Source organism: Anolis carolinensis, chromosome 3 (genome assembly GCF_035594765.1).
Source record: "Anolis carolinensis isolate JA03-04 chromosome 3, rAnoCar3.1.pri, whole genome shotgun sequence".
NCBI lineage: Eukaryota > Metazoa > Chordata > Lepidosauria > Squamata > Dactyloidae > Anolis > Anolis carolinensis.
In genome coordinates, this window is record NC_085843.1 from 156,917,598 (window position 1) to 156,941,424 (window position 23,827).

The 23,827-nt window shown below is 41.1% G+C and overlaps 1 protein-coding gene across 1 annotated transcript in view; it reads right to left on the reverse strand.

The window, feature by feature from the left end:
- Window positions 1-6,464: 6,464 nt before the first annotated feature.
- The window catches only part of atoh8 (atonal bHLH transcription factor 8), a 50,185-nt gene continuing 32,822 nt past the window's right edge, over window positions 6,465-23,827 (reverse strand). Inside the window, exon 3 of the mRNA XM_008119517.3 lies at window positions 6,465-10,526. Coding sequence (XP_008117724.2) covers window positions 10,521-10,526 — 6 coding nt within the window. The 3' untranslated portion in view covers window positions 6,465-10,520. The remainder of the gene's footprint in view (window positions 10,527-23,827) is intronic.

The window sequence follows — 23,827 nt, forward strand, 5'->3', positions numbered from 1 at the left end:
TGCATTAAATGGTCAATGTAGATGTGCCCTGGAATATTTTAAAAGCAGATGAAAAAGTGGGACAACAAAGGATAGACAGGGACAGTTAGAGGGTATGAAAAACAGTCAGGTAATGGATTGGAAACATGCAAATGTGAGTAGATCAATAGGTACCGCTTCGGCGGGAAGGTAACGGCGCTCCATGCAGTCATGCCGGCCACATGATCTTGGAGGTGTCTATGGACAACGCTGGCTCTTCGGTTTAGAAATGGAGATGAGCACCAACCCCCAGAGTCGGTCACAACTGGACTTAACGTCAAGGGAAACCCTTACCTTTAATGGATTGGTCTTGTTGATTTCAGAATTGTAACTAGAAACACATATAGTACATGTCATTTAAAAGTAAGTAACTGTTACCCTTGTAAACATAAAGCCATTTAAATGAACCAGGCTTCACGAGGGAGTGTGGACTTCAAAGAAATACTTTGAAGTCAAATACATAACTTCAAAGAAACACTGTGTCCAGCTGAAGGTTTTTGTTTCTTTATTATTTAAAGATCCTCAGTGTTCATTTATAAGAGTTCACTTGTTTCTTTAATCAAGAAGGAAGAAACAATGCCTCGGGTCTTAAATGGGATATAACTTTATCCTTCACTGAGTTCTTATTTTGCAAGGAATTTCTCTCCCTCTCACAGACAGAAGTTGTATATACAAGATTTTAGTATTTCCTCTCCGGCTCCAACCTCAATTTGAAGGACTGTAAAACTTTGACTGGATTCCAGTAGTGTGCGGTTTGCTGGCTTCTGCTAAGCAGCAGAGTCAAAGCATGTCTCACTGAAACAGGCATGCAGTAAATCTTGACAAAAAGGAGGGTTTCCTTTCTCCGCACACAAAGGACTGGATTTGAGTTTTGAAATATAGAAGTCTCCAAGCTTTCCATGGGCCGATTAATATTCCATGGAAACCAGTGACCTTTAGTTTGCCCACCCTCCAAGATAATAAGCTTAACATGCCTAGCATTAGCTTGTGGCTAAACTGGTCCTGGGGTGGATGGCTGGGAGGCACCAGGTCCAGAGTCCAGGGATTGGTATGGAATTAGTCTGGGGATTAACACTGAAGGTTGTCACTCCCAAAACTTGGAAATGTTGCTTTTTGGGACAACAACTCCCAGAATCCGCATGTTTCACAGATGAAAACTGGGACACTTGTGGCTGATAGCATCAGAGCACAGCCAGGATAGTAAACACTTTTAATAAGGAAGAACAAACAAGCTAGAAAAGGCTGCAGCAGTTTGCTTTTGCTTGAATTTACTGGAAAGGACAAGATTCTGTCCCCTTTTTTGTTTCCCCCTTGATAACTTGAATGCAAACTATTATTGTACATTGAACTCAGGCCCCATCTAAAGGTAAAGGTAAAGGTTTTCCTCTGACATTAAGTCTAGTTGTGTCCGATTCTGGGGGTTGGTGCTCATCTCCATTTCTAAGCCAAAGAGCCGGCATTATCTGTAGACACCTCCAAAGTCATGTGGCCGGCATGACTTCATGGAGCACCATTACCTTCCCGCTGGAGTGATACCTATTGATCTACTCACATTTGCATGTTTTTGAATTGCTAGGTTGGCAGAAGCTGGGGATAACAGCGGGAGCTCACCCCGCTCCCCGGATTCGAACCGCCAACCTTTCGGTCAGCAAGTTCAGCAGCTCAGCAGCTTAACTCACTAAACCAACAGGGAGCCTGAGGTCCTATCTACACTGCCATATAATCCAGTTTCTGAATCCAGATTATCTGCTTTGATGGTTGCTGTGAGTTTTCTGGGCTGTATGGCCATGTTCCAGAAGCATTCTGTCCTGACATTTCACCTACATCTATGGAAGGCATCGTCAGAGATTGTGAGGTTTGTTGAAAACTAGGCAAGTGGGGTTTATGTATCTGTGGAATAATGTCCAGGGTGGGAGAAAAAACTCGTCTGTTGGAGGCAAGTGTGAATGTTGTAATTGATCACCTTGATTAGCATTGAATAGCCTTTTAGCTTCAAAGCTTGACTGCTTCCTCCCTGAGAGAATCCTTTGTTGGGAGATGATTTGCTGACTGTAATTGTGTCATATCTGGAATTCCCGTTTTCAGAGTGTTGTTATTTATTTATTTACTGTCCTGATTTGAGAGTTTTTTAATACTGGTAGCCAGATTTTGTTCATTTTCATGGTTTCCTCCTTTCTATTGAAGTTGTCCACATGCTTGTGGATTTCAATGGCTTCTCTGTGTAGTCTGACATGGTGGTTGTTATTGTGGTCCAGCCTTTCCGTGTTTTCAAATAATATGCTGTGTCCAGGTTAGTTCATCAGGTGCTGTGCTATGGCTGACCTATCCTGTTTCCCCTAAAATAAGACATCCCCAGAAAATAAGACCTAGTAGAGGTTTTGCTGAATTGCTAAATATAAGGCCTCCCCTGAAAGTAAGACCTAGCAAAGATTTTGTTTGGAAGCATGCCCGCCAAACAGAACACCAGAGCATGCAGGATAGATAAATGTACATACCATAGACCAGAGGTCCCCAAACTAAGGCCCGGGGGCCGGATGCGGCCCATCGAAGCTACTTATCCGGCCCCCATGGCACAAGGGCAGAAGGGGGTTGGACTAAATGACCCAAGGGGTCTCTTCTTCTCTCACAACCCTTCTTCTTCTTCTTCTTCTTCTTCTTCTTCTTCTTCTTCTTATTATTATTATTATTATTATTATTATTATTATTATATTGTATGACACAGCAAACAAGATAGATATGCTGGATTTCGTATCACAAAGTCACATTATTATTATTATTATTATTAACATTGAGGCTGGGTGGCCATCTGTCAGGGGTGCTTTGCTAGTGCTTTTGATGCACAAAGGCAGAAGGGGATTGGACTCAATGGCCCAAAGGGTCTCTTCCAACACTTATTATTATTATTATTATTATTATTATTATTATTATTATTATTATTATTATTATTATTAACATTGAGGCTGAGTGGCCATCTGTCAGGGGTGCTTTGCTTGTGCTTTTGGTGCACAAAGGCAGAAGGGGATTGGACTTAATGGTCCAAGGGGTCTCTTCCAACCCTCTTTATTAATAATAATAATAATAAACATTGAGGCTGGGTGGCCATCTGTCAGGGGTGCTTTGCTTGTCCTTTCGGTGCACAAAGGCAGAAGGGGATTGGACTCAATGGCCCAAAGGGTCTCTTCCAACCCTCTTTTTTATTGTTGTTGTTTTTGTTGTTAATTATTATTATTGCTCGGTGGCCAACTATAGTCCGGTCCACCAACGGTCCGAAGGATCATGAACCGGCCCCCTGTTTAAAAAGTTTGGGGACCCCTGCCATAGAGTGTTGTACATGGAAATATTGGTAGTAACAAGAAATTCTTGATAGGATTCACAGTTTGTCTGGTTATGCTGGTTTGTGATGACAACTACTGTACAGTATATAATCATTTTTTGGTTCAACAATAAATGTGAATTCTTCTTCATGGAAAAATAAGGCATCCCCTGAAAATAAGACCTAGAGCATCTTTGGGATCAAAAATTAATATAAGACACTGTCTTATTTTCGGGGAAACACGGTATCTGGCTGAGTTAGTCTACAGTGCCTTTCATGTTCCTTGATTCGTGTTTGGACGATGATGCTGCATTTGGTGGTCCCTATGTAGAGTTGTCCACAGCTGCACGGCATATGGTAGACTCCTGCAGAGGGGAGAGGATCCCTCTTGTCCTTTGCTGAACATAGCATTTGTTGGATTTTCTTAGTGGGTCTGTAGATAGTTTGTAGGTTGTGTTTCATCAGCTTCCTGATGAAGAAACCTGGATTATCTGCAGTGTAGACTCATATAATCCAGTCCAAAGCAGATAATCTGAATTCAGAAACTGGATTATATGAGAGTGTAGATCCAACCTCAAGTTGCAGTAGTTGAAGTTAGAGGATAGTGAAAGTGGGAGGAGGAGAAAGAAACGAAGACCCGACTGCAGCTGCAAAAGTGGTACAACACGGTTAATCAGGATTGTATCTGCCAGACTGGGACATCTGGAGGATATGAGAATCCCACAACTAGCACAGACACTGTGTGGAAGGGGCCTGAGTCTCCACCTTGATATCGTCATCAAACTCTGCCAAGGTATATTAAAAAAATTATTTTCATCTGCCGAAAAGAAATTCAATTCAATATGTACAAACATGCCTGCATATGTGTTGTCGCAGGCTTTCATGGCCGGAATCACAGGGTTGTTGTGTGTTTTCCAGGATGTATGGCCATGTTCCAGAAGTATTCTCTTCTGACATTTCATACCTCACAACCTCTGAGGTTGCCTGCCATAGATGTGGGCGAAACGTCAGGAGAGAATACTTCTGGAACATGGCCATACAGCCTGGAAAACACACAACAACCATGCCTGCATATATCTGTCTGAAACATGGCACAGGCAATCTCCTCTCAAGCGGCTAACTTCCCTGGATATTTAATCTAATTGACAAAAGGGGTGTGTGGGTGGCACAATGACAAAAATGGGAAGAACAGTGAATTGCTGATTTTTAATGATAACCAATGTCCCCTTGATCTGTCCCCTTGATCAGGTTGTGTAAGTGATATATCTCTATACATGTAGCCATATAACCCAGAATATCCTGGCAGATAATCCACAATATCTGCTTTGAACTGGGCTGTTTGAGTTCACACTGCCATATAATCCAGTTAAATGTGGATTTCTTATAGTTGTGTGCAAGGGGCCCAAGATAACAACTTTTTAGTACCCTCATCCCTACGTCTCCTTTTTTCTGTCACACCCATAAATGTGTAAAATAAGGATGTGTGCCTATACAGTGAATTTTAAAACCTCTCAGTCCAAAACATAGGTCACCCCTCCAGATCTATTTATTTTTTTATTTATTTGCTAGATGTATATCCCGCCCTTCTCACCCCGAAGAGGACTCAGGGCAGCTTACAAGTTATATGTACTTACAATATATTGTATTATTAGCATAGCACAATATAAGCATTATATATTACTACTAGCTGTGCCCGGCCACGCATTGCTGTGGCGAAGTATGGTGGTATGGGAAATAAAGTATTGAGGAATTGGTGGTAGTTAAGGTAAAGGGTAAAGGTTTTACCTTACATTAAGTCCATTATAAATGGGTTATATAGCTGTGTGTAAGGGCCTTGAGTCTACACTGCCATATAATCCAGTTAAAATCAGATAATCTGTATTTTATAGGCAGTGTGGAAGAGGCCTATGTGAGGCCTAACTCTGCCTGTCCCCTGGGCTGAGTGGGTTGCTAGGAGACCAAGTGGGCGGAGCTTAGCCTTCTAACTGGCAGTAATTGGATAAAAACCATTCTTCCTCTCCCTCTAATTAGGACTTTATTTTTGTTTTCTTTTTGTTGTATGAACGTAGAGGCATGGATGACAGGTTGTGCTGCCAAGTTTAGTGTTTCTGGGATGTGTAGTTTTGTTGTTTTGTCCTAGGCCGAAATTTCATTACCCTTTTATATACAGTAGAGTCTCACTTATCCAAGCCTCGCTTATCCAAGCCTCTGGATTATCCAAGCCATTTTTGTAGTCAATGTTTTCAATATGTTGGTGCTAAATTCATAAATACAGTAATTACAACATAACATTACTGCGTATTGAACTACTTTTTCTGTCAAATTTGTTCTATAACATGATATTTTGGTGCTTAATTTGTAAAATCATAACCTAATTTGATGTTTAATAGGCTTTTCCTTAATCCCTCCTTATTATCCAAGATATTCACTTATCCAAGCTTCTGCTGGCCCGTTTAGCTTGGATAAGTGAGACTCTACTGTATATAGATATTGTACTATACTACTATAATGCAAAATTATTAGTAATATTACATGTAATATAAATATAAAATTATAATAGTGCATTATTATTATATTGTACTACATTATAACATTATTATTAATATTATATATATATAGCATAATATGAGTATTATATCTTATATATATATATATATAAATGTTCTGACCGTTGACAGATCTAGTATATATTTTCACTGGACTGGGATGGGATAATACATTTCAGTGGAGTACCTAGGTTCTTAGTCAATTCCGCAGGTTCAGAAATGTATGTGACTTATTGGGTAGCAGTTGAGTATGTTAACTGATTCTACTGAGAAACCTACAGAACGGAGTGAAAGAAATATTTGTAACAGAGCATTCACACAAGTTATCAGTTGATGTTGCTGTCATGAAAAGATGAATATACATCCTTAACTCATGTCTATGTAGCTGTTAACTGGAAACAAATCACATATGTGAAGACAGTTGTGTGAAACCAATGCAAAATGAGGGATGTAGCAAAAGTCAGCTTGTGACCGATTGTGCAACTTGGTTTGCACAGATAGCATTGAGCCAGTTTGATTTCACAAAGCTTGTGCAAGAACAGCTAGTACAGTACATATATCCAGTCAAGGGACACAACAAAGCAAGCTAGGTTTTCTCCTATTACACCCTGCAAATGTAAGGCTTTTTATTTAGTTCACAGTGACAAAAATAACACATAAATGTCCGAGTATATTTTCGCTAACCATTTTCCCATGTTATAGTTTATGTGTTGTAAAGAGACATAGAAAGCAAAGAGCACACACAACGTTTTTTATGGTTTGTCTCCAGAGGGTGCTGTTATACACAGAATGCCACGGGATCCGCCACTCTACACCTTCATTAAAAAAAAAAACCCTGTATGAAAGGTTAGATTTTCTTAGAAAGGGGACTCGCATTGAGTGGCTCACTATCACTAAGCTATGCCTCCCATTAATCTAATTTTAGTTCTAGAATGGGACCAGTGAGTTAACGTAGTCATGAACCTTCAAATACTGAATGGAGGTCTAGTTGATGCTTGCCATGCTTGAAATGAAGCCACAAGGGAGTCAGTCCTTCAGTGTAAAAAAAATATATATGGGGGAATGGTAGCTGAATCCCCTAGATTTTTACTTACAAGTTTAAGGAGCCCCCGGTGGTGCAATGGGTTAAACCCTTGTGCCAGCAGGACTGCTGACTTGAAGGTTGAGTTGCTGACCTGAAGATTGCCGGTTCGAATCCAACCCGGGAGGAGTGTGGATGAGCTCCCCCTGTCAGCTCCAGCTCCATGTGGGGACCTGAGAGAAGCCTCCCACAAGGATGGTAAAAAACATCAAAAAAATCTCAGCGTCCCCTGGGCAACGTCCTTGCAGATGGCCAATTCTCTCACACCAGAAGCAACTTGCAGTTTCTCAAATCGCTCCTGACACGAAAAAAATTGTAAAGTTTAAATGATACAGTAGAGTCTCACTTATCCAAGCCTCGCTTAGCCAAGCTTCTGGATTATCCAAGCCATTTTTGTAGTCAATGTTTTCAATATATCGTGATATTTTGGTTCTAAATTCGTAAATACAGTAATTAGGTAGGTAAAAGTTTCCCCTGACGTTAAGTCCAGTCATGTCTGACTCTGGGGGTTGATGCTCATCTCCATTTCTAAGCCGAAGAGCCGGCATTGTCCGTAGACACCTCCAAGGTCATGTGGCTGGCATGACTGCATGTAGGGCCGTTACCTTCCCGCCAAAGCGGTACCTATTGATCTACTCACATTGGCATGTTTTCAAACTTCTAGGTTGGCAGGAGCTGGAGCTAACAGTAGCCACTCACGCCGCTCCCGGGGTTTGAACCTGGGACCTTTCGGTCTCCAGCTCAGTGCTTTAACGCACTTCGCCACCGGGGCTCCTCTACAGTAATTACAACATAACATTACTGCATATTGAACTACTTTTTTTGGTCAGATTTGTTGTATAACATGTTTGGTGCTTAATTTGTAAAATCATAATCTAATTTGATGTTTAATAGGCTTTTCCTTAATCCCTCCTTATTATCCAAGATATTCGCTTATCCAAGCTTCTGCCGCCCTGTTTAGCTTGTATAAGTGAGATTCTACCTTATATGGTAAGTGCTTCAAAGGTACTTCCAATGAGTTCTGTTTTCTCAATATTAAACACTCTCAGTATTACATTGTGATGAGAACTTAATGAAGAATACATTTTTGCAGCACAAAAGGAGTTACTTCCGTGGCTTTCTGTGGCAATGAAGTGTAGCCTCATTAAATGTTGGAAGAGGATTTTCACAGGATTCATGCTGCTTCATGCATTATTACGGATACTGAAGCAATAGGAAGTACAATAGGTTTTGTACTGAAAGACAGCATCTTTTGCCGTCAGTGTTTTGAAAAATAACTAGTTACTCTTGTGAGATAGAAGGGAAAGTATAGAAGGGGGAAGCTTAGAAATTATAGGTTTTAGATGAGATCTAATTGAGCTGGGAAGGGGTGAATCACCCTCTCCATGCCAATGCCATATGCCCCTCCGAACCCACTTCTGGAGGCCAGGAAAGCTCCAGAATTAGTTTTCAGTAAGAGTAGAGAAGACGAGGGTTTGTCTATTAAAATTGCAAGTAGAGATGCTTAGATAGTCTCTAACTGTAACTACTTCTCAAGGTTACCTTCAGAGTTCTGTATATAGTTAGAAGCCGCTTTTAATATATAGTAAAAGTAAAGGTTTTCCCCTGACATTAAGTCTAGTCGTGTCTGACTCTGGGGATTGGTGCTCATCTCCATTTCTTAAGCCGAGGTCATGTGGCCGGCATGGCTGCATGGAGCACTGTTACCTTCCCACTGGAGTGGTACCTATTGATCTACTCACATTTGCATGTTTTTTGAACTGCTAGGTTGGCAGAAGCTGGGGCTAACAGCAGGAGCTCACCCCACTCTCTGGATTCAAACAGCCGACCTTTTTGTCAGCAAGTTCAGCAGCTCAGCAGTTAAACCCACTGTGCCACTGGGACTCCAATTTCTAATACATAAGATAAGCATTATTGGTTGGTAATGTCTATTGATCATTCAGGCACAATTTTTTACATTACACTTATGTAAATCAAGCATGACTATACCTAGTTTATACGTATATAACAGAAAAGCCAAATTTGCCTGCAATGTACAGCAAATGTATACTTGCCTTTTGACTGAAATATGGAAACCTCTTTTCTTCAAAAGCCCTTATTACTTCATTGTAAAACTAAGTTAGATATTTCATTACTAGCAGATGTTGTACAGATGACATGCGTTATTTATGAAGCCAGCTTACTCCAACCGAGTTTCTCCATACCTTTTTTTTACTTCAATTTGAAGTGAAAGATACAATATAGATCGAATGCCTTTGCATTACATGAGTTTGCAAAATGTCCAAATTCCAAAATGTAACTTGGCAAACAGTTTTGGAATAGTTCAGCTACTTTATGCATGGGCTATTCTCTTCCTCTTCTTACAAACACATGCACACACACACACATCTATTGGATTAAAAGTTAGATTTTAAAAACTGTAAAAAAAGCTTATTCTGTAGCAGTTCGCATTTGTCACTATTTTTACCCCCGTGCATGTGAGTAGGGAAAAACGCTGCTTCTTGCCAAAGAAACTGAACAACAAACTTGCCAAAGGGAAATCAGGGAGAAAATTGGCAATGTGGCGAATGCTTCTACATCTTGGCTGTACTCCGCTTCAAATTCCCGTCTCAGTGCTTCAGGTAATTCCACAGTCATGGCATACAGAAAAACTTTTCGGTTTTGATTTGTAGCCAACAGCCACATTATTTAAGGAAGGAATGGGGACCGGAGTGTCCAACTCCCGGAAGGCAATATTTAAGGCAAAAATGAAAAACAAATGCCCCAGTTCAAAGCAAACTTTTGTATAAAGTAAAAATCCATTATGTGTTTCATTGAAGTCTCATATCTGTCCTGTATTGCCTTCAATGAGATGGGCATCTTTATTCATCAGTTTAATAGCATTCCAATGAAAGTAACCATTTTGATGGTCATCTGAATTTTGCCGGTGGATTCTGATGCATGCAGAAGGTTTCCACCTCATCACCTTTGGGAGCCTTGTACCGGCTGAACTGCTGACATGAAGGTTGGGTTGCTGACCTGAAAGTTGCCAGTTCGAATCCGTGAGACAGGGTGAGCTCCCATCTGTCAGCTCTAGCTTGCGGGGACATGAGAGAAGCCTCCCAGCAACACATCCGGACGTTCCTTGGGCAATGTCTCTGTAGGCGGCCAATTCTCTCACACCAGAAGTGACTCGCAGTATGTTCTAAAGTCGCTTCTGACATGATAAAAAAAAAACTCTGGGTAGGGGCAACTATGGAGGAACTCCCACCAGATCTTTGGCATTAACTATGACACAGCAGTGTATTAGAAGCTCAATGTAATATTTCCTATGGAAGCAAAGGTGGTGGGGGAAAGTGCTCAATACATTGCACATACTAAAGTGTGATTGGCTTAAAAAGAAAGAAGAAAACATCATCTCCTCAGAAGGGTTCCTCACATTCTGAAGTTCCAATTGTCAGTCTCCATCTTTCAAAGAGATGTCTTCTGAAAACTGTTTCCTCTCTTCAGCTGCACAAATGTCGACAACTTGGAATGGAACAACGGGACGGGACGGTTGCTGATTCCACTCTTTTTTTGGTGATCACTCCTGGAAATAAAAGAGATTTTCCTTGAATATCAGGAAATAGCCAAGGAGTCACTTTGATTCTTGCAAACATATTCAGAGGTAGCCATGTTAGCATGTAGCAAAAAACAACAAAATCCACAAAGCGGCGATACCCTTATCTGGCAAACTTCGAAGCATAAAATGCATAATGTGAGCTTTTAAAACGTTCCTGATTTGTATGTCAGACAAAGACGTTTAAAATAATATAATTGGGCAAAAAGATGACCAAAAAGGGAGGCAGTTAACTTTCCACAAAATAGTGACAACTGGATCTGAAGCGAAATTTTTTAATTTTTTTTTATTGTATGTGTGCTTTCAAGTTGCCTTTCATCTTATGGTGACCCCATGAATTTCATAGGATTTTCTAAAGCAATATTTAGAAGTAGTTTTGCCAGTTACTTCCTCTAATATATAATCTACAGCATTGGGATCCATTCGCGGTTTTCCATCTGAGTACTACCAGGGCTGACCCTGCTTAGCTTTCAAAATCAGAGCAGATCTGATGCCTTTTACCCCTAGCCCTCATATGTCATCTTAAGTGACAATAAAGAAAGTACATGATTAAATAGGCCCAAAATGTAGGAAGATCAATCAATTATGAAGAATGGGAAACAATTTGGAACAGGAAAATAAAATTTTCATACGTCATAGATCTGAAGGAAAACCACTACAAAGAGGACTGGTTAATCAAAGTTTTAGAGATTATGAATATGGACAGATTGACCTATTGGTTATCACCAAATCAGGGTTTACCAAAGAAGGAAACTAATTGGGTCTTAGTAAAAGACTACTTAAAGCAGATGAAATTAGATTTCATTTGCTGAAGTGACTCAATCTCAAGGAACAAAGGACTCGAAGGGGAGATTGGATTATTACAGTAAGACATTAAGATGAAACGATATGAAGAAGAATCAGCAAAAGCAAGATGGAAGTCAACAATTATATATATATATTAAAAATAAATCTATTTTTCCTTGTTTTTCTATTTTTATTTTTTCAATTTTTTACTCCTATTTTTATTTTTTATTATTTTTATTTTTTCTCTCTTAGTCTTTTCCCCATCTTCTTCTTTTCCTGCTTTACTATATAAATCAATGTTCCCCCACTTTCGATGTTTCCAAAATTCTATTTCAAATTTCTTATATTTCTTTATCTCAGTTTTTCTCCTTTTTTTGTACAACCTTTTATAAAACTTCAATAAAAATATTTCAAAAAAAAAAATGATGTACATCACGCCTAAACAACTGGGACAATACAACAAGAAAACTGAAACAAAATGCTGGAAATGTCAATAAAGTACGGGATCGTTTTATCATATGTGGTGGTCCTGCAACAAGACGAAGAAATATCACAGAGAAATACACGAGGAATGCCAGAAGATCATGCAGAGAAAATTCCAGATGAAACCGGAGCGCTATTTGTTAGGTATAACAGATTTCAAAATCAACAGAAATGAGGAGATAATTCTAAATCATATTACGACGAATAGTTTTTGCGAGGGTCTGGAGACACAATGAAACACCAACAAAAGAACAGTAGATAAAGAAGATATGGGAAATCAGAAACATGGATAGATTAACATATCTATTGAAGAAACACCAAGGAAAACCGAAGAAAGAGACTGATTGGACAATACTAGAGGATTATACGAAACAAGAGAAGAAATAAGAGGAAACCTCCAATAAAGAGAGATAAAACAGAAGAATCAAGATCCGAAGAAAGACAACTTAAGACACAATAAACACCTCCCAAACTGGATGCACCTTTCTTCACCCACAAGCAGTATACTCACCCCGCACCTACCTTCACCCATTCCCCTTTCTCCCCATTTTTTTGTCCCCCCCCTTTTTCCCTACCCCACTAAATAAAATAAATATCTGAGACAGAATGTAGGTCTTTGATACCATTTTTCTCTGGGATGATTATGAACTTCTTTGCCTGATGAAAAAGCCTGTGACGTTTTGAAAAATTGTCTACTGATTGTTGTGTGATTGCAATGATTATGTAAAAATCCACATCTATATTAGACTAAAAAGAGTCCTTGATGGTGCAGCGGATTAAACTGTTGAGCTGCTGAACTTGCTGACTGAAAGGTTGGCAGTTTGAATTCAGGGAGCGGGGTGAGCTTCTGCTGTAAGCCCCAGCTTCTGCCAACCTAGCAGTTCGAAAACATGCAAATGTGAGTAGATTAATAGGTACTGCTCCAGCAGGAAGGTAACAGCACTCCATACCGTCATGCCAGCCACACGACCTCTACAGACAACACTGGCTCTGAGGCTTAGAAATGGAGATGAGCACAGACCCCCAGAGTCAGACACGACTAGACTTAATGTCAGGAGAAAACCTTTACCTTTACCTATATTAGACCAATGTTACAAAAAAAGTGCAGCTTTCAAGTTCTGGAGCCTCTCTTCATCAGGCAAGATTTAGAAAATGAAGGTGACGTGAGAAACAAGAAAGAGACTGACCACACTGATGCCATATATGATCACAGTCTTTAGAAAGAAGGAAGAAGGAGAGGCTTGTAGAAATACGGTTAAGTCCCTAACAGACGATGTTACACAAACTGGATAGGCTGGACTTCCCCTATGAAAAAAAAACCATCAAAAGTGAGGCCAATGCACCCAATGCTCAGAGTTTAAACTTATCTGGGGAACCTACTTGAATATAACAGGCTCTCTGCTTTTTGTGTTGAGCATTATTATCAGTTAATGGTAGAGTTATGTGTAAGAGCCGTTGGGAAGTAATTGAAATGAAATGCATACACTCAAATGTCCTAAAAAAAACCCCTAACAAAAGTGAATAACTGTAGGCAATATGTAGGGTATGACATCATGAAGAAATTTTAGCTGATTTCTGTCTATATTCAATCATTAGATAAACTGATTTGGTTCTTTTTAATAATCTTCTTAATACATCTCCTTTTCCCCAAAGGAAACAAAGATATCTTCCTATAGTGCAAATACGGAGAAAGAAGCGTCAGGAGAAATTGTGTAGTCAAAACATTATCCTCATACAGACAAAATACTGCTGTCCTTCAAGGAAATAATTTCCCAGGCTTCTCGACTTCTTGTCTTCAAGACTTTGAAATTGAAACACACTACACACAGAATCACGAATGAAAACATTCTTTTTCTTTCTCCGCTTCTTCACAAATATGATCATATATTTTGCATTGTTAATGTCTAGATTAATCTGCAGTTTCCTAAAATGGTTATTAAGGAACCCAAGTCCTGCTTTTGAGTGCTAGTCGTGGGAAATACATTTATTTTGCTATGTCTATCCCAACACCAAATCATTCAGAACTTTTAAAATGGTAAGCCTCAACAACTGAACTGATCTCCAAGGTCATGTGGCTGGCATGACTGGTCCAAGGTCCAACATTATCCTTTTTAAGGCCCCTTCTACACTGACATATAAAATCCAGGTTATCTGTTTTGAACTAGATTATCTGGCAGTGTAAACTCATACAATCCAGTTCAAAGCAGATAATGTGGATTATTTGCTTTGATAACCTGGATTATATGGCAGTGTAGAAGGGGTTTGAGTCAAGCAAAATCAAGAAGTGCATCAATAGTGCAGCACAAATCAACACAATTACCCTGTTAGAAGCTCCTCTTGGATTCCTCATGTAATCTCATCTTGTGAAGCAGTGAAGTTATCCAGACTATGTAATTTTGTTAAGTGAATTAAGTGAATTTCACTTGTGGTTTTACAATTTAAGGGGGAATTTCCATGTTCCGAAATGAGTGCTGGCTTACAATAGAGTCATAGAAACATTAGGTTGGAAGGGGCCTCATGGTCCATTTAATCCAACTCTCTCCTCCATGCAGGATCTCCGGTAAGAGCATCCTGAACAGGCAGATCTTCAGCCTCTTTCTGAAGATGTTCAGAGAGAAGATGTCTAGATTGTTGATTCCATTGCAGAACCCCTCTTATTGTCAAGAAGTTCAAATCAACTGTCCTCTAACCATTATGCCTGGTCCTACCTTCTGGTGTAGCCTTCTCTCTGTGCCAGCCTTTGAGGTCTTTTCTGGGGTAAGGAAGCAGAGGAAACATCCCTTTGGGTTATTGGCTGTATATAGATAGTTTCCTTCCACACACAGTGCCCATATTGTTGGGCTATACTAGACTTTTAATGCCTTGAATGATTGTTTTAATATTTTTGTTTTAATTGTTTTATTTAAATTATGACTTTTTAAATTAGTTTTAACTGTTCATTTTACGATGTTATATGATGTGTAGGGCTTGGTCCCATGTGAGCCGTTCCGAGTCTCCGATGGGGAGATGGCGGTGGCATACAAAAATAATTATATTATTGTATGACACAAACAAGATATGCTGGATTTCGTATCACAAAATCACAAGTCGAACACCTCCCAAGTGTCTAGGACTGTGTGATGCATTATTATTATTATTATTATTATTATTATTATTATTATTATTATTATTTTATTATGACACAGCAAACAAGATAGATATGCTGGATTTCACATCACAAAATCACAAGTCGAACACTTCCCAAGTGTCTAGGACTGTGTGATGTATTTTCGGATGATGGGCGCAGATCCCAGCAGGGTGGCCTTTTGCAGCTGGCAGATCGTAATTTTGTCAATGTCTATTGTTTCCAAATGCCGGCTGAGATCTTTTGGCACGGCACCCAATGTGCCCATCACCACCGGGACCACCTGTACTGGTTTCTGCCAGAGTCTTTGAAGTTCAATCTTGAGGTCCTGATAGCGGCTGAGTTTTTCCTGTTGTTTTTCGTCAATGCGACTGTCACCTGGGATGGCGACATCAATGATCCAAACCTTTTTCTTTTCCACAACTGTGATGTCTGGTGTGTTGTGTTCCAGAACTTTGTCAGTCTGGATTCGGAAGTCCCATAGTATCTTTGCATGCTCATTTTCCAATACTTTTGCAGGTTTGTGATCCCACCAGTTCTTTGCTGCTGGGAGGTGGTACTTGAGGCATAAGTTCCAATGAATCATTTGGGCCACATAGTTGTGCCTCTGTTTGTAGTCTGTCTGTGCAATTTTCTTACAGCAGCTGAGGATATGATCAATGGTTTCGTCGGTTTCTGAGGAAACCGAAGTTATTATATTATTATTATTATTATTATTATTATTACTACTACTACTACTACTACTACAGTGCAGTGGTACCCCAATATGTTTGGCATGAGATCAGTACATGGGATGTAGCACAAGGTAGACTTCTTGCCTTATGAGATCAGCATCAAATCAAGTTCATATCATGGACTACTTTTATTAGTAGTAGAGTGGCCACCAGCATCAGGATGAAGATGCTGAGTGGTAAGGCATGATGATGAACTAAAAAAGGTTAGATTTGTATGAGCCAGGAAAGTCCTTGTGTGCAGTGGTCAATACTGTCTTATTTCCTAGGTTGAAGGATTATTCAAAAATGGGTCAGTTTTGCAGAGTTTGCCTGAGGCTGCAAAATGGCTCGTGTTGGCTTTGTTGTGGAACGATGCAGACAACTCTAACAACCAGTTGGTGAGGGTTTTCTGCCTTGCAAACTGTATGGGCCTCCCTTAGCAAAAGTGAAATTGCCAGAAGGGGAAAAGTTCATATGTTCCTTCTTTCCTCTTCTTGCTGCTGTCAAGTACTTATTACACCTTTCTTTCAGACAGCAGGCATTTTGTAAAACACTTGTGAAGTTTATACTTTCTGCAGTTGACAGCTGCCTTAATAAACCTGGTGAACTGGCAAAGGAGGGGAGTGTTTCACTAAGCCAAAGCGCTTGTGGAATTCAGCAGAGCTGCCATTCCTTTGTGTTTTTAGCTTCCAATGGGGTGCCTCGAGTCATGTTTTCCCACTCAGTGCAGCTCCAGGATCTTGGCAGAGGACAGCTTTCTCTTCCCAGCAGTCATGGATCTGGGGACTTAGCACACAATTAGCTTAGAAGGTGTCCTGTAGAAGCCCCACTGAAAGGGCGGGCTTAAAAATAAATAAGAATGGTCTCACCCCTATTCTTATACAGAACAATGAAACAAAAGGAAGGTCACCTTCTTGTTCTACAATCAACATTTTTGGCAAGCATAGCTATGTTGCATGGAGCCCCCAGTGGCACAGCGAGTTAAACCACTGGGCTGCTGAACTTGCTGGACGAAAGGTCAGTGGTTCAAATCAGGGGAGCAGGGTGAGCTCATGCTGTTAGCCTCAGCTTCTGCCAACTAAGAAGTTCAAAAACATGCAAATGTGAGTAGATCAATAGGTACTGCTCTGATGGGAAGGTAACGGCACTCCATGCAGTCATGCTAGCCACATGACCTTGGAGGTGTCTACGGACAATGCCGGGTCTTCAGCTTAGAAATGGAGATGAGCACCAACTCCCAGAGTCGGACACGACTGGACTTAATGTCTGGGGAAACATTTACCTTTATCTTAACATCAGAGTGTAGTCGAGATGGCAAAAGTTATAAATATGACGTTAGCAGAGGCTGCAGTAGTTAAGCTTTTGCCTGAACCTCCTGGAAAGGGCAAGACAAATTGTTCATCAACAATTTAAAAATGTTTATCCTCCGTTATGCTTTTTATTATAAAAACAATTGTTTTTGTCCTTAAAAAGAAATATCAAGAAAACCCTTCTATTTAGAACTGTAAATTATTTTTATCTTTAGCCCCTGAAAGAAAACAACAAATAAGTAATGTCACATCCGTGTGGCAAAACGCCCCTATTTTGCATTCTAATTCTTTTAGTTCCCTCTACAAATGTGTGCATGTATGTGTGTGTGTGCAATTAAAAAACAGAAACAAATTCTCGCGGAAAGCTTTTACTGAGCCGCAACTGTTCTGCTGTTATTTATAAGCCCGCTTCCTCTCTCACAAAGAGACCTTTTGCAGGGTTTTTCCCTCCTGCCTCCCTAACAGCTGCTCTCAATGTTGTATCCTGAGTGATGATGAGGTTCTGAAAGTGTTTTTTTGGAACAGATGGCTGGGAGAGTGCTGGGGAATGCGCCAGCAGAAAGCTGGGGATGTGCCAAATCCTGCAGTGACTGAGTGCTTTGGGTTCCAGCTCGCGTGCCTTTCCCCTGCCCTCTGCCCTGAGTGGCGCCAGCAGGACTTCCCAACTAGCACTCTGAACATCTGGAGTCTGCGACTGCCAGGAGAGCCGGGGAGGGAGGCAGGGAGGCAGAGAGAGAGGGGGAGGAAAGCCCTCCCTTGCTCCCGCTCAGCTTCCATCCACTCCACTGTACTGCAAGGCTCACTAGCAGGACAACTAATCAAAACCAAAAAGGAGCACGCATGTGCGTGTGTATGCACACACTCCACACACACATACACACTCCCCCTTGCAAGCTAACCAGCTGCAGGTCAACAACCTCTCCCAACTGCTAGTCACTGTTATGTTCAGAAAACTAATGAAGCAAGCAATATTATCTTTCAAATACTGGAGTCAGAGTGGCTGGGACATGTGGAGGAGGGGAAAGAGAGCCAGAAAATGCCAGTTTCTCTCTAACTTTCTAAAGGTATCCCAACAGATGAATGATTGTAAGTTGTAAGAGAGTCTTCAGCGGGTCTCACTATGCTCGGGGAAGGTCAAGGTGATGGGTATTATGCTCCTGCTGCTTCAAACATGACACAAAACACACAAGGTCTAGGTCAAAGTACACACCGGTAGCCCTTATGTTCCATGTACATGCATGGGAACAAGGAGTGAGGGCAGGACTAGTGAATAAGTAAAGTGAATAAAGTAAATAAGCCATGCAGAAGCTTTGATCTGCCTAAGGTAAAGGTAAAGAGTTCCCCGGCATTAAGTCTAGTCGTGTCCGATTCTGGGGGTTGGTGCTTTTGAATTGCTAGATTGGCAGAAGCTGGAGCTAACAGTGGGTGCTCACTCCACTCCCCTTTTGGTCTGCAAGTTCAGCAGCTCAGCGCTTTAACACACTGTGCCACCGGGGACTCCACTCTGATGTTACTTGGCTACATTTGTGCCAGTTTTCATCTGTGAATTGTTGGAGAGTACATGTATGTGATACACATGTTTTCCCATTTCTAAGCAGAAGAGCCAGCGTTGTCCGTAGACACCTCCAAGGTCATGTGGTCCACATGACTAGATGGAGCACCGTTACCGCCAAAGCGGTACCTATTGATCTACTCACATTCGCATGTTTTTGAACTGCTAGGTTGGCAGAAGCTGGGGCTAACAGCCGGAGCTCACCCTGCTCCCCGGATTCAAACTTCCAACCTTTCGGTCAGCAAGTTCAGCAGCTCAGTGGTTTAATCTGCTGTGCCACTGAAGGCCCCATTGATCTGCCTGTTATGCTGTAAATATTTGCTAGTAAAGGTAAAGGTTTCCCCTGATGTTAAGTCCAGTCATGTCTGACTCTGGGGGTTGGTGCTCATCTCCATTTTTAAGCCGAAGAGCCGGCGTTGTCCGTAGACACCTCCAAGGTCATGTGGCCGGCATGACTGCATGGAGCGCCGTTACCATCCCGCCGGAGCGGTACCTATTGATCTACTCACATTGGCATGTTTTCGAACTGCTAGGTTGGCAGAAGCTGGAGCAACAGCGGGCGTTCACTCCGCTCCCGGGATTTGAACCTGTGACCTTTCGGTCTGCAAGTTCAGCAGCTCAGTGCTTTAACACACTTCGCCACTGGGGCCATTATTAGTTATTAATAACTGCCATTATTAATATTTGCTAATCAGAGGAAAATTAACAATTGTGCTGTGACAATCACAGAGAAGGCGTACACCCTATAGCAGGGGTCTATGCGGCCCTCCAAGGCCATTTACCCGGCTCCCACCCTAAACTTCAGATTGAGGGTCACCTTAATTCTGAAACTACTTGAAGGCACACAACAACAATCCTTATTAACTTGACTATCTCATCAGCCAAAGGCAGCCCCAGACTTTCCACTGAAATCCTAGTAAGTTTATGGCTGGATCTACCCTGCTTCCCCTAAAATAAGACATCCCCAGAAAATAAGACCTGGTAGAGGTTTTGCTGAATTGCTAAATATAAGGCCTCCCCCGAAAGTAAGACCTAGCAAAGTTTTGTTTGGAAGCATGCCCGCCAAACAGAACACCGGAACATGCACGATCGGTAAATGCATGTACCATAGAGTGTTGTACATGGAAATACTGGTAGTAACAAGAAATTCTTGATAGGATTCACAGTTTGTCTGGTTATGCTGGTTTGTGATGACAAATACTGCACAGTGTATAATAAATGTTCATTTTTTGTTCAACAATAAATGTGAATTCTTCCTCATGGAAAAATAAGACATCCCCTGAAAATAAGACCTAGCGCATCTTTGGGAGCAAAAATTAATATAAGACACTGTCTTATTTTCGGGGAAACACGGTACATGGTCCCAGGCTCTGATCCCAGATTATATACTTTGAACAGGATTACATGAGTCTACACTGCCAGATAATCTGGGATAATCAGATAATCTGGGATCAGATTCTGGGATATAGGGCACTATAGGTCATAGTTGGTTAAATTGATCTTAATTTTAAATATTTAATTGTTCTTTCTTGGGATTTTTAGCATTACAAAAAAGATATCTGCAGTGTACATAGGGATTTGTTCATGTTTTTTCCTCCAAACTGTAGTTTCCCACCCACTCGCTGCAGTCTTAACCCAGAATAACCCAGAATATCATATAACCCAGAATATCAAGGCAGAATAACCCACAATATGTCCTTTAAACTGGGTTATCTGAGTCCACACTGCCATATATCCCAGTTGAAAGCAAATAATGTGGGATTTTATTCAGCTGTGTGGAAGGGGCCTGAGGGATGATGAACAAATCAGATCCCCAGGCTTTTCTACTTGGGTAAAAAGAATAAAAATGTAGAAGCGTACAAAGCTCTCATGACAGTTTAAATTAAGTGTCTCTTCATGACAAGAGACTGGACTAGATTGTCTTAGGATCTCTTCAAACTCTGTATTTGTATAGGCAACAAAGGCATTAATACCAATGTTTTCTACAAGAAGCCTATGTTACCTCACAACATCTGAGGATGCCTGCCATAGATGTTGGTGAAACATCAGGAGAGAATGCTTCTGGAACATGGCCATACATCCCGGAAAACACACAACAACCCAATTGCAACTATCTTTTTGTGTGTGTACTTGAAAGAGTTCAGGCAGAGTATGAAGTCAAAGCAGTCTATGTATTATTTCCACATTGTGGCTGTCTGTCTTGTATGGGATGGGATATTGATTATCGCCCCTGGTTAGTGCCATTATTAATAAATAATTATAGGAAATTTTGGATCTTGCTTTTTGCATAATGCACAGGTTACATCCGTCTGAATGCTGACGAGCACTATGTAATGGGGGAAAGAGCTGGGAAGGGAGCTGAGTAGGTGAGCACATGCTTTGCATGAAGTTCCCAGTCCAGGTAACGGCGCTCCATGCAGTCATGCCGGCCATATGACCTTGCAGGTGTCTACGGACAACGCCAGCTCTTCGTCTTAGAAATGGAGATGAGCACCAACCCCCAGAGTCAGATATGACTGGACTAACATCAGGGGAAACCTTTACCTTTACCTTTACCCAGTCCAGTCCCTGGCCTTCTGGGTGCGGCTGGGCAAGATCTCTCCCTGAAACCTTGGAGAGGAGATAGCACTGAGGTCCCATCCACACGGCTTTATAATCTAGTTTCTGAATCCAGATTATCTGCTTTGAACTGGATTCTATGGCAGTGTAGACTCATCTAATCCGGTTCAAAGCAGATATTCTGGATTCAGAAACTGGGGACCATTCCAAACAGCTGAATAAATCCCCTATACTGTTTTGAACTGGAATATATATGCCAGTGTGGACTCAGATAACCCAGTTCAAAGGAGATATTGTGGGATTTTCTGCCTTGATATTATGTGTGGAAGGGCCCTGGATTCTATGGCAGTGTAGATAAAATATGAGATAGGGTTGTTGTATGTCTTTCAGGCTGTGTGGCCATGTTCCAGAAGTATTCTCTCTCTCCCACATCTATGGCAGGCATCCTCAGAGGTTGTGAGGCATGGATAAACTAGGCAAGGAAGGTAAATATATATCTGTGGAGAGTCTAGGGTGTGACAAGAGTCCTTTGTCAGTGCTAATGTTTCAGTTAATCACCCTAATTAGCATTGGAAAGGTTTTGTCTCTTGCCTGGGGGGCATCCTTTGTTCAGAGTCATTAGCTGTCCTTGGGGCTCCTCTGCCCTCAGAGTGTTGCTTCCCATCTACTGTTCTGATTTTTGAGTTTTTTAATACTGGTAGCCAGATTTTGTTCATTTTTATGGTTTCCTCCTTTCTGTTGAAGTTGTCCACATGCTTGTGGATTTCAGTGGCTTCTCTGTGTAGTCTGACATGATAGTTGTTGGAGTGGTCAAGCATTTCTGTGTTCTCAAATAATATACTGTGTCCAGGTTGGTTCATCAAGTGCTCTGCTATGGCTGATTTCTGAGATATCTGAGGTAGATAGATCAATGGCCTGACTTGCTATAAAACAGCTTCTGACCCACTCCTCCTCTCTGTAAGTGTTATGCTTTCTTTATTTAAATATTCAGTGACCCTTTGCTTATCTTTTGCTTCTTCTTCTAAAGCTCTGTCTTTAACAGGCAAGAGAACAGGCTGCATGTGTCATAAGAAATAAACTCAGTGAAATAAACAAAGGTTCCTTGTCCATTTTCTATTCTGATATAATCGTGTTTGCATTTTTCGTTTTGGCACCATGAGATGCAGAGCCAACCTTTAGAAACGGGGCTACAAAGTGGAGTCCACGACACCCGGTTGTTGAGAAAAGCAAACCACAGACCACCTATTCCAATGCAGCCTGAGCTCTGCCACATGCACAATGGAGGATCTTCTTATAACAACACCAGAGGCACTCCAAGTGGCCAACTACTGATCAAAGGACATTTCGTATAATGCCAAGTTGTTTTTTCAACATTGTGTACCCTTGGTTTGCATCTGACACGATAAATATATATATTTTATTTTGAGTGGCTTATTAATTTTACTTACTCGTATTGCTGCCTAACTAACTCTGGCCCCCTGTCCCATATATTCCTCGCCCCCTTCCAAAATTGCAGCTCAACCCAGCAATTCAGAGGAAGCAGGGGAGGAGCCCAACATTCCTCCCCGGTTTCCTATTGTAACAGGATTTCTTGAAAAGTCTTTCCACATCACACATAGCAGAGAGTTTAGCATCAAAAACAAAACAAAAGGTTATGTAGAAGCCAGTAAATGTAACATCTGGAGCTCCTGCTTGCCAGAATAAACTCTTAACTAGTTACGTTTGGAAAGTGTCAAGAGCTTGGCGAACTAGAATGAGTTTAGATGGAAGCGAGGAAGGGAGGGGGACGAAGGAGACAAGGGCACTGAGCAGTATAGTTGGGGTGCAAAACAATTATCCTGCTTCGCTGAAATTTTCAAGTGTATACTAAAAAAAACCAACCCTAAAATCAGTAACTGATGGGTCAAGATAATTAACAGTAATGTTAAAAAAAACCTCAAATAGAGACAGACATTGTGGTGTGTCTTTAAATTTGTTGTCGAAGGCTTTCATGGCCGGGATCACAGGATGGTTGTATGTCTTTCGGGCTGTGTGGCCATGTTCCAGAAGTATTCTCTCCTGACGTTTCGCCCACATCTATGGCAGGCATCCTCAGAGGTTTATCCATACCTCACACCTCCGAGGATGCCTGCCATAGATGTGGACGAAAAGTCAGGAGAGAATGCTTCTGGAACATGGCCACACAGCCCGAAAGACATACAACAAACCTGTCTTTAAATTGTTTCTGATGTACAATGACTCTATCGTGGGGGGTTCTTGGCAAGATTTGTTCAGAAACCTTTGCCTTCCTATATACGTGACTTGTCCAAAGTCACCCAGTGGACTTTCATGCTTGAATAGGAATTTAAAGCTCTCAAGAAAGACATACCTCATACACTCATATATAGGTCTAGAAATTCTAGTGAAAAAACTAGTTTGACCTATCTATGGTGAGTAGTATACCTTAAGGTCAAAGGAAAGTTTTCCCCCTGACATTAAGTCTAGTTGTGTCCGACTCTGCGGGTTGGTGCTCATCTCCATTTCTAAGCCAAAGAGCCGGCGTTGTCCATAGACACCTCCTAGGTTATGTGGCCGGCATGACTGCATGGAGTGCCATTACCTTCCCGCTGGAGCGGTACCTATTGATCTATTCACATTTGAAAAAAAAGAAACCATCTCCTTCTCTGAGCTGAGTGGCAAAAAAAGAGCTTAATCCATTCTAAGGCCCCTTGTACACTGCCATATAAAATCCAGAATATCTGCTT